At 40.9% G+C, this 13,386-nt stretch overlaps 1 protein-coding gene across 3 annotated transcripts in view; it reads right to left on the reverse strand.

The window, feature by feature from the left end:
• GADL1 (glutamate decarboxylase like 1) overlaps positions 1–5,885 on the reverse strand; it is an 84,386-nt gene extending 78,501 nt beyond the window's left edge. The window contains exon 1 of one of the 3 annotated variants that reach the window (XM_013192749.3): positions 5,700–5,870. In XM_013192749.3, coding sequence (XP_013048203.2) covers positions 5,700–5,706 — 7 coding nt within the window. In that variant the 5' untranslated portion in view covers positions 5,707–5,870. Of the gene's footprint in view, positions 1–5,699 lie in introns of all 3 variants that reach the window. The other 2 variants (XM_048076056.2, XM_066991943.1) reach the window with 2 other exon arrangements.
• Between the last annotated feature and the right edge of the window lie 7,501 nt (positions 5,886–13,386).

Here is a 13,386-nt window from a genome sequence, read left to right on the forward strand (position 1 = left end):
GAATGTAAAGAATCCAGGAGATTTCTTTGCTTCCCACTGGAAAAGATTGAAGTGAAAATAGAAGGGTTATTTTTTTTTTTTTCCTCAAATGGAAGTCCTGCAACTTGATTTAAAAGAGCGTATGACAGCCTGTAATTTCATGCAAGAACTATATTTTTAGTCATAACATAAACAATTTTTAATGCCAGTCTTTGAAAATTCAACTAAGAAAGCAGTAATTTACTAAAAACTGAGTTGTCTGGGATTCAATGCAAGTTAAATGTAAAAACTGATGAAGAGTAAATTTATTTTTAGGAAGTTTTACCTCCACATTCAACTTGCAGTCAAAACCTTTTTTCCCCCCCTCTCGCTTTTTTTTAATATCATAAACACTTCCACATTTTGTTACCTACCAAAAAAAATAAATCAATAACTGTTCACTAATTTATGTCTACAACATTGCTCCGAGATACACCCTTATTTACTAACATGGGGAAGCTAATGCATTGTAAATCAGGATGTAACTTTCCAGCCCACCAGGCCCTCTGAACCAGCTCCTATGTAGACCTTCATATTTAGTCTCTTATGTATAGCAAAGTAGTCCAAGCCTCTTTCAAAACAGAGCAAGCTGCCTCGTGTAGACCTGTTCTTTCAGCAGAGTACTTACTGTGCTATAAATTTACATTTTAGTTCGCTACTCTTTCCCTGTTCAGACCAACCCAAGGTACTCCAGGTCACAGACCCACTGGTCCTGCTTATGCAAGTTGGTGATAATATTTACTTTCTCTTTAACTTTCCATTGTATATGCTGACAATTCCCTAAAGGCAAATGCGGTACAGAAGAAAAACATACAGCAACAGCACGATAGTAATTTCTGACTTTCAGACAAGCATCACAGCTTTTTAACATGATATCTCGGCATCAAAGTGGGCTCAATAGTCCCCAGACGGTAGAGTACATGTTGTGACCATATGCCGGGATCATTCTGGGTAACAACATACACCAGTCAGGTCAGGTCAGCAGAGCTACTTTATTAGAGAAATCTATTAAGGCATCAATTCAATTGTTTAGCGACAAGCATTACACTGTAGTTACTAATCTGCGAAGATTAATCACTATTCCACGCTAATGCTAATTTTATCCTTGGCTTACCTTCCAAACTCCAGAGAGCCACTCAGTGCCAGGGAAGTTTCCTTAGTTGGCAACCCCAGCGAAGGGGAGATCACCACCTCTGCAAGCCAGCTGCCCCAGCCTGGTTATATGCTGTGCCTGTTATCATACGTGGTCATGTGCTTCACAACAGTTTGGTGGCAGTTTTAGATTTTCTAAAACTGATTTGAGTGCATCTTGTGCAAAAACGAAAGTAGTTTTCACCACACATGTTGCAAGGCCAGCTCAGCATTGACTATAGGCTAGGTTACTACCAAGTTAAGCCTCTGGCAGTTCTACTGTCACAGGATGTCTTGTCCTTCCACTTTAGGTCAGCTTGAGAAAAATAAGTTTAAGAAGCTCAATAGACACAAGCTGTCTTGCAGTATAACTAGGGGAGCAATGCCAAGCAGCTTAAGAGACAACCTTTCTTGTTGAGACCCTGACATTTGCCAATGGATAAGATCATATTTGTGAGGCTTTTCAGCTTGCATAAGGTGAGATGTGACAAAGGACCAGGGAATCCAAGCCTTAGAGCTGAAAATTGTTCCAAACGATCTAGATTTAACCAACTAGAATTGTTGCTACTTCCCTGACAAAAGAGCTTGGTCTCTAAGAACTGCTTTCCTCATCATATTTGTGGCACTGAAAAAAAAAAACCTCTGGTCCAGTGACTTATTCTTTAAAGACACCTCTATTTGCCAACGCTCAACAAGCTCTTCATTAGGAAAAATCAAGACCACATATACTAAAGAAATAGCAATAGAGATGGACATACATACATTTGAACCAGGTGAAAATCACTGCTTAACATCCTTTGACTAATCCTATGCTTTTCAACAATAACCATCAACAGAAGGAACCTCCACTGACATGTCACAAAACAACCATTTGCATTTTAAATTTATTATTCCCTCATTGCCTGTGTATAAACCCCATAAAATGACTTGTGTGCATAGAGGGAAGAGGAAAAAAAAGAGGGGGAATGGCCTCAATTTATCCATGGCCTGGTGGGTCTCCTTGAGTCACCAACGCTTTACAATTACCTCCAATAACCCCTACAGTTTGTGACAAGACAAAGCAAAAAGAGCTGGAAGAAAGTTAGCTTTTGAGTTTTGCTAAGCCTAAAGAGGTGATTTCTGTACGCATTTGGGATGAACATCAGGACTGATTAGCCTGAATCTGACCACATGGGGGGGGGGGGGGGGGGGGGGGGGGGGGGGGGGGCGGGGAAGAGAGAAAAGAGACAAATACAAAGGGATGTATTTCCACATGTCCATTTTTCACATTTGCACATGTGGTAAATGCTTATGGAAATACAAATGGCCTTGACAGAAGCAGGCCGCTTGAAACAATTAATGCCAGGGAAATTAAGGCACATGAAATCTAAACTGTCTAATAGGCAATAATAGCCAAATCAGTATGAATAAGATTCCTCCAATGCATTAAAAAGTGATTATTTTTGTTTGTATAAATAACAACTTAAAAGATGCCTTAATGACGAAAGAAAAACTATTTTTGGAACTTCTCAAATATCAATTTAAGCTTCTTTGCTAAACATTAACTGCCAATAACATTCTTACTAATTTTACTCACGCAGAATTGCTTTACTTGATACTAACTTTATTTCTTGCAAACTTATGTTTCCCTTCATCTCACAAAGTGACATTCACAAAGATCCTAGTATCTTTTTTACCAGAGCAGATCTCCAGGGCCAGGAGAGACCCTATCCCTCTGCTCTGACTAAAATACTACCTCTAGTGTCACATTACCAGAGCCTTAAAGTCACCCTAGCATTCTACCATGCTTCACATTACACCTGCTTGAGATGGCAACGTCTTACATGAAATAAATGTTTGCTGACGCATCTCCCCATTCTGCTGGCAGACTCAAATCATGTAACACCCCAAACATACCATATACACACTGAGAAGCCAGCAATTCAGAAGTTAAAAGGCAGCATATTGCACAAATGCTGTCTGCTCCCTTCCTCTTGTGGTTTCCAGCTCTGACTCTATTTGCTGTACTTGATGAACTAGTAACAACTTGCTTGAGACTCTGTTTAATAGACTCAGCCTTTATGCCCCACAAGGGAACATCTCATGGTTGTTTTGTGATTTTTTTTTCTCCTCCCCAAATACAGAATGCTCCAGGCTTTCTAAGGCTGTTTTGTCATGAAGAAAGCTACACTGATGCCAAATGACTGCAGGATACATGCAGTCAGGATCTGCTTCTGCAGCTAGCTAGGATTGGGGATCTGCAGCTTGGTCCCTGCTTAAACAAGGGGCTTTGCCATTTTGTGTGTTAGGGGAGGCATAGCCTAGAGTCCTCTAACTCATCCCTGTGCAGTCAGTAAGGCTGCCCTTGTGGATAGTGCTGATAAAGTCAGAGAGAAATGAGGCTCAATCAGCAACATCCAAGACAAACCTCACAAGCACACAATTTCAGATACATTAAGGGTGTTAAAATCAATGTCACTCCCCAAGAGCAGTCCCACTACATTCACAACCAGAGCAAGGATAACTCTGTGCAGGGGGAAAATCCCTGCCATCCATGTCTCATGGCTCCAGTGCAACTGTGTCCCTTTGCCACCTGCTCTAGTAGCACAAAACAAACCCAGCGCTGCTGCTGCAACAGGCATGTGCCCTTCAGTCTTTTTATCCCAGATGTTTTTCCATGCAGATTTAGTGAGATCCAGCTAACAGTACATAAATTAGTACCAAAAGAAGAACAACTGCACATAAACCACAGATCTTGCTGGGCAGTTAAGTGCAGGTTCATGCTTGCTAGAAAAAAATCAAGCAACAGACTTTAGCATCACAAGAACCAAAGATCCTCACTTCTCCAACAGCTCAGGATAACAGGAGCAAAACCTTTTCCCAGATCGCCCGAGTTCAGGAACAAGGGTACAGGAAACATCCCCAGCAGTGGCCGCAGACCAGCCCAACTTCCTTCACCACCCCACCGACATGGGTTTTATTGACAAGACCAAGCCTGGCACAAAACACAGCAAGTCACCAAGGCAAAGGGGAGAATAAAGCATTTCTGATGAGGGAGAGCATGCAGCAGTTATAGGTACTACTAACAAGGAAGGTAATAAAAGACTGAAAAACCTGCAGTAAGGGTGGGGATTTGATTATCGCTACACTCTTACCAACATAAGCCATTTGTTCTGGAAGGAAATTAAGATTTTTGGTAGCTTACTTTGGGCAATATTTGCACTGTTACTGAACTGAAAGGCATACTGGGATCTCTGACCACCAGAAGCTTATCTTTGGTGTTGTGTCATCAGAGGATATTAATATGAATGGTACTGGAAGGCACTTTTGGAGCTGCTGCCATTCACACAGCACTGCTACTGCTACGTGCACAGTACAGGCTTACATTACTGTGCACTCTAGCACATACCTTAGTGCATAAGAAAATCGTCATGCAATGTTACAAAGCTCATTCACTTACAGCAAATTAAGCAAAAGGAAATTATCACTCTTAAATACTAAGTTTCTGTAGTTTTCTTTCAAATATATTATTTTATTTGGAGATTTTCCACCAATAGAGTTCTGGCGATTTGCATCAACCATAAATGCAAGACACTAAACTTTTCGGAATTATACTAGGAGACTATTTCAACTCGGGAGTTATTTTTTTTGTTGTTGTTGTTCTTTTAAAGTCTCATCCATGCTTAACATAAAACTAAAAGAAACATAGTATATCCCGAGCTTTCTTGACTGTTTTCATAGGAGATTCCCAATTTGCAATAGATGGACAAGCTCTTAAGAGCATTGATCTTGCAGGAGAGGACACAGCCACCTACAAACACTTGTACTGTTTTCTGCCTTAGCAACAAGTTTCTATGCTACCAAGGAATTCCTTGTGTTTTAACCTTGCAAATAATGGCATATCTGCAGCTGAGGTGTACCACGGTTTAGCCACTTATTTTCCAAGCTCTTCCAGAAATCTCATTATTGCGGCAGCCATAGGTCATTCCCAACTTCCATTAACATACAGCCAACTTTTATTTTTCGTTACATAATAACGTTAGATCTTCCTGCTAATACAGGCAAGCAATTTAACTTGCTAATACATTTATAAAATGGGATTAACTTCTCCCTTCCTGAGACCATTTGCTCCAAAGCAAATCACCGTATCGCCATGCCTGTTTTATTCTGGTGCCTAAAAAAAAAAAAAATAATAACAATAATAAAAAAAGCACAACTCTTTAAAAGACAATTTATTTCAACAAACATACTGTAACGCAACACTTTTACAGCAATCGTTGCAAGCATTATACCTTCCTAAAGCATTTGGATGCATCTCTGCAGCACCTCAACAAGGGGAGCTTAGAGGGAGAGACGCAACAGGCAGGCAGGCTGGCTGCTCTTCCCCACGCACCCCGGGGAAGCTCCTGGCCCCTCGGGAGCCGTGCACGAAGCCCCGACCCCCTCGCACCTTGCAGCCCCCCGGCCGAGGCCGGGAGGGCGCAGCGAGCCCGGCTCGCCCCCGCCGCCCCCACCGAAGCGAAAGGAGAGGGGAGGGGGAGACAGGGCGGCTGCGGCCCCGCGGCGTTTACCCTCCATCTCGCCGGGAGCCGCCGCCTCCGCGCCGAGCCCTCCTGCGCCTCGCTGCAGCCGGGAGCGGAGCGGAGCAGAGCTTCGCCCCGCACTCACCCTGACCGCCCAGCCCAGCCCTGCCCCGGCCGGCCTGGGTGCCTGCGGGCCGCCTATTAATACCCGCAGCGCCGCTGGCCCGCCGCCAGCTGCCGCCTTCGCCGGGAGGGGGGGGGGCAGAAGATGGCGGCGGGGTAACGGCCCCCGGGGGCAGCTGCGGCCCTCAGGGGATCAGTGCCGAGCTCCCGTTTGGTGCCTGGAAGGGGAGCGGTGGCGCAGAGCCGCCTGCGCCTCAACCTGAGCCCACCCCGGTGCCCAGCGGGGCTTCGTCGTGTGTTATTTTGGTTCTTAGTAAAGTGAGAATGGGTGTTTTGGGGGTGTCAGGGGACTCGACCCGAAATGTGGTGGGCTGAGTCCCTGCGTGGCCGTGAGAAAGGGGAATTGAAGTTAGTTTCGGTTGGTTTGACCTTTCTGGCTAAGGTTAAAAAGCTCTGCTGAAACACTCGCATCGACCTCTACTTGAGTCAACCTGAGAAATGCTTGAATTAAATTTTAAGAGTTACAATACAATTAAAACGTACTAATACCAGTCTCAGGCCCTGGTTGACTCCTCTATGACAGCTTGCACTCGAGAAGCTGCAATAGGTAGAATGGAGGAGCTTTTAATGTCCATGAGCTGTTCTTCCTGAAGGAAGGAGATTGCTGCTGCTTGTGACTGAATTCCTTTCAGAGAGCCTGGCCCCCAGAGGAGAAACCATCCGGGTGGGTGAGCGGTGGTGCTGGCACAGTCAGGCCCTCCCAGGGAAGCTGGCTTTGCTGCCAAGCCTGCACAATTGTGCTTACGCACCGTGGCTAATCAAAGCCCTGGCGTGGCATCGACAGCCATCAAAAGCTATTTTCAGGCCTCCGTGTGAATTGTGGCTGACCTCATTATTCCAGTTTATTCCAGGGCACGAACCCTATTCAACGCTATACATGCATTCCTAATTCTAATCCCTTTAGTTCCTGATAACTACTACCATTATATATAATATATGCAAAAAAACTTCATTTTTGACAAAAGGTGTTAGCGCTGTAGTCACAAGAAGGTCTGAAAATGTCAAAAAATTAACTACCAGAGCCCCCAAAAGCCCATTTTTCATTAAAATTCAGGCCTGATTCAAGTTTGGCAAAGATTTTTGGAAGCTACTGAAATATTCAGGCGTGAATTAAACATTTATTCACTAGTAGTATCCTTGTTTTCCTTCTCTGTGAGAAAACAAATGTACCCCTTGTCTAGATTCAACTGCAGCCCGTACCAAGTCATTAATAACTTCTACAAGTTGTAGAAGGTAATTTTGTAGCCCTATGGATATCCTACACTGCAAGAGATAAGTATTTGAATCTCATTGTGATAGATAGAAATGGTAGATATCACTAAATTAAAAGTTAGTAGTTGCCTGGGAACAAGTGATCTTGGCCTGATTACATTCACTGTGGGTAAGTGAAGGACAACCCCAATCAAAACTGTGTATTTCTGCTGCTTCAAAAGAGCTAATTTCCTCTAGCTGAGAAGAACAGTGAGGGGAACTGACACGGCAAAAAAAAATATTTAGTGAGAACACCAAGAGAGGGACTCTTAAAGTCTCTATTAAATATCCAAAACACTATGATTTTGTAATCACAGAAGGCAGTAACTTTCCCTTACAAGCTCAAAGGTGGCAGTCAGAAATAAAATGAAAAACAAAGAGAAATTATATAAATTACAGTTGATATAAAATACAAGTTACAATATCAAAAATTGATAAGGGAAGTTAATAGGAAGAATCTGTGGTTGTAAGAGCTAAAGACAAATGAAACATTTTAAGTGCATTAGAAATAAGAAAAATGGTGATATTGGCCCATCAGTAAATGTTCCTAAGTGGTTTGTTTTTGTTTTTTGTTTGTTTGTTTTTTGTTTTTGTTTTGTTTTGTTTTGTTTTGCTGATGCAGGAAATTATGTTTAGAAAATACTTTGGTACTACAACAGAAACAAGTACATGGATCTCCTAGGGACGATGAAGAACTGCTCAAGCCTGCTAGTAATTAAGAAAGATAGGAGCCATGACCACTCCCTTACCACCAAACTTGGATAATTTTTACTTCCCTGCTGGTGTTTTAATAGACTTTGGAATACTTGGGAAGTTCCAAAGGGGTGCTAATGTTATACCAGTAGTCAGAAAAGGACAAGTGACAAGAAAATATAGGCCAACATCAGAACCCTCAATAGTAATATGAATAACAGATTTAATTTAAAAAGGTCTCAAAGAAAGGAACAGAAATACATCCAGTCTTTTTCATGAAGACCAGGTCTCATCAAACTTTTCTAAATTATTCTTTGATGAGATTGCTCATTTGGGTGAGTGCATATTGATGATTTTAGGCTTTTATGACAGTATGAAAGAAAATATAGTACCCCATGATATCATTAAAGTACACGCTAAATTGACTAAGACTTGCCTAAATGACTGATTACAAAAAGTAGCTGACGGTAAGGAACCTTCATCAAATGGGAATGTTTCTGTGAAAAGGTGGTCACATCAGAAAATAGCGTAAAGATGAGAGAAATTGTAAGGGTAATAAGGACTATGTAGCCAGGTGAAATAATCTGAATTAAATTGCAAACTGGGCCTAATCCAATAAAGTACACTTATAGTTAGTAAATCCCTATAATAAACGTGAAGGATTGTAGGTGCTGTGTGTTGAAGGGAGACTGCACTTGCTGAAAATGATTTAGGGCTTGTAGTCACCAACTCATCATAAATCCTCACTCTGACAGTGTAACGAAGGATTAATCTGCATCAGGGGAGTAGGAAGTAAGGAGATAGTTTTATCTCTGGATATATCACTGATGAGACCAATCTTGTATGCTGTGTTCCTGTCCATGTTTTGGAAAAAAAATACTGAAAAATTACAGAGGAGGCAGATTAAGTGCTGAAAATGGGATCTGAGAATTGAAGAAAAATGCTGTTAAGTCAAACTTAAACAGCTCAATCTGTTTATCAGATCAAAAAGATTGACTTGATTACAGCATATAAGTACCTCTATGGAGAAAAAATACAGGAGTCTGAAGGGCTCTTTAATCTAGTGGAGAATGGCATAACAAGAAGCTGCGATAGAAGCTGAAGTCAGATAAATTCAAATGAAGCACTCTATTTTTCTTCTTAAATTGACAGTATGTCACTGGAACAAGCTAACGAGGGCAACAAGAATTTTTTAATGTTTTTATGTCTTCCAACCAGGACAAGATGCCTTTCTGGAAGACAGGTTTTAGCCAAGTGCAGGTTACTGCCCTCAGTGCTTGTATGTTTATGAAATTTAATGACATAGGAGACAGAGGAGATTAGACCATATAACTAAGTGGTCCTTTGTGGTCTTCATTGTTTCTTGTTATACTAAGTAAATATAAGAAGAGGTGGCTACCGGTGAGCATCTGCTCAAGATGATATTCTTTATCAACTGACTGCAATCAGTCTGTGTGAAAAACAGTGTGTAGGTTTAAAAATGATCACAGGACTTGAGGCATTCTTGGCAAGCAGAGTATGAAATATCAAAAGACAATCAACGTTAGTCACCTATTTTCATTTGTCAGTGCACTAAGCTGACAAGGTTTCAATTCATCTGGGTCACAAAGGAGCTCAGAAGAGCTTAAGGAGAAGCTGAAGGGACAGAAGAATGAATCCATTAAAAACAGGCCGTCAGATTAAGATAGCATGACAATTAAACTGCAAGCTTTGAAACTCTGGCAGACAAACCAGACAACTAATTCTATATGCAATATTACACTAGTAAATATACATCAGTTTTAAATATTTATGTTTCTTGCCCAGCTTGTGCATAAATGACTCAAGTTACTTCACCTGAAGCTATGATCCACCATAATGAGCTGTGGTATGCAATGAAGACTAAAAGGTTTGACACTGACAAGTAATACCTAGCTCTCTGAAAGCAGCCAGGACCACACAACTGAATTGTGTTGCACATAAACTATTGAGAACTATGCTTAAACATTAATGAACTAACATTCTTCTTAAATTGTTGTATTTGCTAGGATGTGAACCTGCATCTTCTCTCTTCTGTTCACAAAGTTGATATGGCAACATTTACCTCAATGCCCTTTCTGTTCTCATCATCTTCCCCTCTCCCTGAAGTTTGTTACGTGGAGACACAACCTTTTCATCAAGTACAGAACCTCCTCTAACCTACACAGAAATCTGAAAGCCCTGAACAGATAGTTAAAACAAAACAGTGGAACAACAATACATTCCTTACTGATGGAAGAAAGAATAAAGTGGGAGAGAGAGAATTCATTTTGGACTTACCATGTACATTTTTTTTCAGTTCTGCTACCCTAAAACCCAAAACACAGTTTTTCCAAACAAGAAAACAATATTGTTCAAAAAGGTCTCAAAGATGTTTAAATGCCTAATTTTGGTATGCAAACCTTAGGACTCTATGGATATTTCCAACTTCTGTATATTATTTAGAAAAATGCAGGCCCTTTAGAAAGTGTTAAAGATAGAAGCTTTCAAAATAACCAGATACTTTTGCAAGTCTAGCCTGGAAGCTACATAAAGTAGCATCTTACCTCTTTTTCTGTCTTTTCACCAGGAGAAAATGTGGACTCCATTTTTAGAATTACAAAGTATTCCCAACTCTAAATAAAGTAAACAAAAGCTGCAGGATCACTGAGCTTCCGAAAATCAGATCCTAGGGCATTAATAATTGAAGTGTCATGGCTACCTCTACTGGTATCCACATCACCTATGGAACTCAAACATTAGTAGTCCGGTGCAGGTAACTGAGACGGGAAAGAAAAAGGATTAAGAGGTTGAAGGGCATTCATTACCTTTTCGATGCCTAGAGGCATAATGTTGCTGTGCTACTGGAGGCCAGCCGAAGGTGAAGACTGATCATTCTATGCAGTAAAGTGAAGAAGTAGTTAGACTCTCAAGTTGCAGCATCTGATGCCTTCAAAGGAGCACTATTACATTAGCTGGCTGGCAAAACACATTGTTCAGAACAGCAAGACTTGAAACAACAAAACATCGATAGGTGAGGCTTGGACCCTAAAGGCATCAGCAAAGACAACAGAGCCAGCAGTAGGAATAGTGAATTCAAGCAGCAAAATATCACTACAGGACACTTTCTGGAGATTTTACTTGGCATAGCAGAGGTGATCAAATGTCATTCCCTTGAGACACATAGGCCACATCTTCTTTCAGATATAGCATGCATCTTCAGCTATCCAAAGGTCACACATACTATGAAGAGTCCAGGTGGAGGAAAGCACAGGGAACACTTCTCAAACAGCAATAGCCTCTATGTTCTTAGGAGGCAGGGCAAGGAGCTATCAAATGGCAGAACTAGCTGCTGTCTCTGCAGTTGGTGCCAGGGGCAGGGTGAGAAAGAGACAATAGCAGCCTAAAAGAATCGGAGGCACTGAGAGGACAGCCCATCATTCCACCGCAGGCCTGGGCTGGACTATGGCAACCCCATGTCACCAGCTTTACCCTCACTTGCTGCTCAGGTGGAAGCTCACTCAAACTGGTGGAAGTCTTTTGTGGTTTCTTAGACCCAGTTTAGATATCCATGTTGTGTATTTAAATTTAATAAATCACGTCTATATTTTCTTGGAAAAAAAAATGTAGTGAAATCTAAATGCGGCTATTTATAATCCTTGAACATGCAAACTTTCAGGACTGGCTTTTGTTGATTCAACACAATAACGATTACAGATCTAACTGTTATTATTCCCATGTTTAATAAAAGAAGCCTTGCACCATACATTATTAAAGTGTAGGCTACCTAAGATGCTTGATCTTAAAATTGTAATATTATTTTTGAAGAACTTGTGCATCTTGTACATTCTCCTTTAATCAGTGATGGCAAACCAGGTCATCCCATATCCCTTTGCTAATGCTGACTTTGGTGGGAGGCAAAGGAATGTAACACCTCATAGCAGGAGGAACCTTGCAGGACTTGGGAATCAACACAATGCTTCATCCACTGTGTTTTAATTAGATATTTTCCTGGGGTAGATATGTTCTCTAGCAAAGATCCTCATGATAAAATAATGCTTAACAAATCTCATTACTCAGGTTTATGAAGTCACTTGCCCCTTCTGTAATTCAGAGGGATTAAATAACTCCTGCAAATTAAAAATAGGACGATCAACCGATTAGAGCAGGGCTTCTGTGTGCTATTTGAATCAGGCAGACAAAAGAGTGAGCAGAAGCAATAAGGAAATCACGTTCAAGTATTGTAACAAATAAATGAGGTTATTTCAAATTTCAGGCTCTAATTTCATCTCAAGATCTCATTGATTACAAAGAAAAAGAACCTATAAGCTTCATTCGTATTGTTTATAGCATTATCAAAATCTTTGATAGCCATATAATTTGTATTTGCCTGTTTCATTGTGTTCCAGGCAGAGAAGCCTAGGGAAAAAAGACTAATAAAAGAAAGGTGTTTTCATCCTTATGTATTTGTACTTGTTGTGTTTAATAAACAAAGGTACTAGAATACACATAGCTACCTTTTTTTTTTTTTTTTTTTGACGTGCAAGTGTGTTAACATGCTTCTTCAAGCATCAAAAGAGAAACAGGATCAAAAAGGAGGGAGAGAGAAAAATTAAAGAAACACCAGATACAGCTCTACTGCAGTCCCTGCAGCTAGTGTGGGCACGTATGAGCTATCTTTAAACTAGCGAGCCTGGATATTGCTAATGGAGTAGCAAAAGTAGCACAATGCAAGCTGCAGACTCTTCCTGAAGGCTGGGTATTTTGCACTTGGCCCACGTGGAGCTACACACTGCTGTAGCCAGAGTGCTACCACACACAAGGCTGTCACAGGGTATTATATGTGCTGGCAGAACAGATCCTTGGTTTATCTTGGAAGTCAGCAGATAAAATTCATGTATGAAGATAACAAAAGTTGAAGGTGCAATTAGCAAAAATACAAGGTTTGACTCATGAGAGTCAGCTGCATCAGTTAGACTCTTCCATGGTGGCTCTTTTCCAAGATATTTTATAAATACGTTTAAATCAAGCTTGATTCACTAGACAGTCCTGAGAGAATGAACTCTGCAGAGTACAACAGTAGGGGAGATGAGGTGGAGAAGGGACAAACGCTCCACCCTTACATTTTGAAGTATCGGAAAACTTTTTTCTTCAAAATATCCTATATACTTGATTTTCCACATAAATTAGCTTGCATGTTTTTTACTTCAACAACAACAAAAACTCGTGTATTTTTCTAAAAGAACAACTAGGAAATTTTGAGCTAGGTTAAGTATATGCCATCCTGAAATACATCTGTGGAAAAAGCTGCCATTTTCACATTAGCAACGCATAAAATGAGAGGCATTAATATTGTTTCTATAATCAGGATGTATGTCCTTTGTAAGCTGCAGCCACCAAAAAGTAACATAAGCTGAAGAAATGCACACCATCATGTCTAACACTCCATACAGTGCAGGGCACTGTGTGGAAACACTTGTAATTATATACAGATACCTTGAAGTAGAAGTGGAACACGTCTACAACGCCTTCCAGAGCATGTAACCACATCTAGTAAGGAGGGCTAACGCATGAGTTTCCTGTCTCTGTAAACTTCAGAAAAAGAATGAAG

This window comes from Anser cygnoides, chromosome 2, assembly GCF_040182565.1.
Source record: "Anser cygnoides isolate HZ-2024a breed goose chromosome 2, Taihu_goose_T2T_genome, whole genome shotgun sequence".
Taxonomy (NCBI): Eukaryota; Metazoa; Chordata; class Aves; order Anseriformes; family Anatidae; genus Anser; species Anser cygnoides.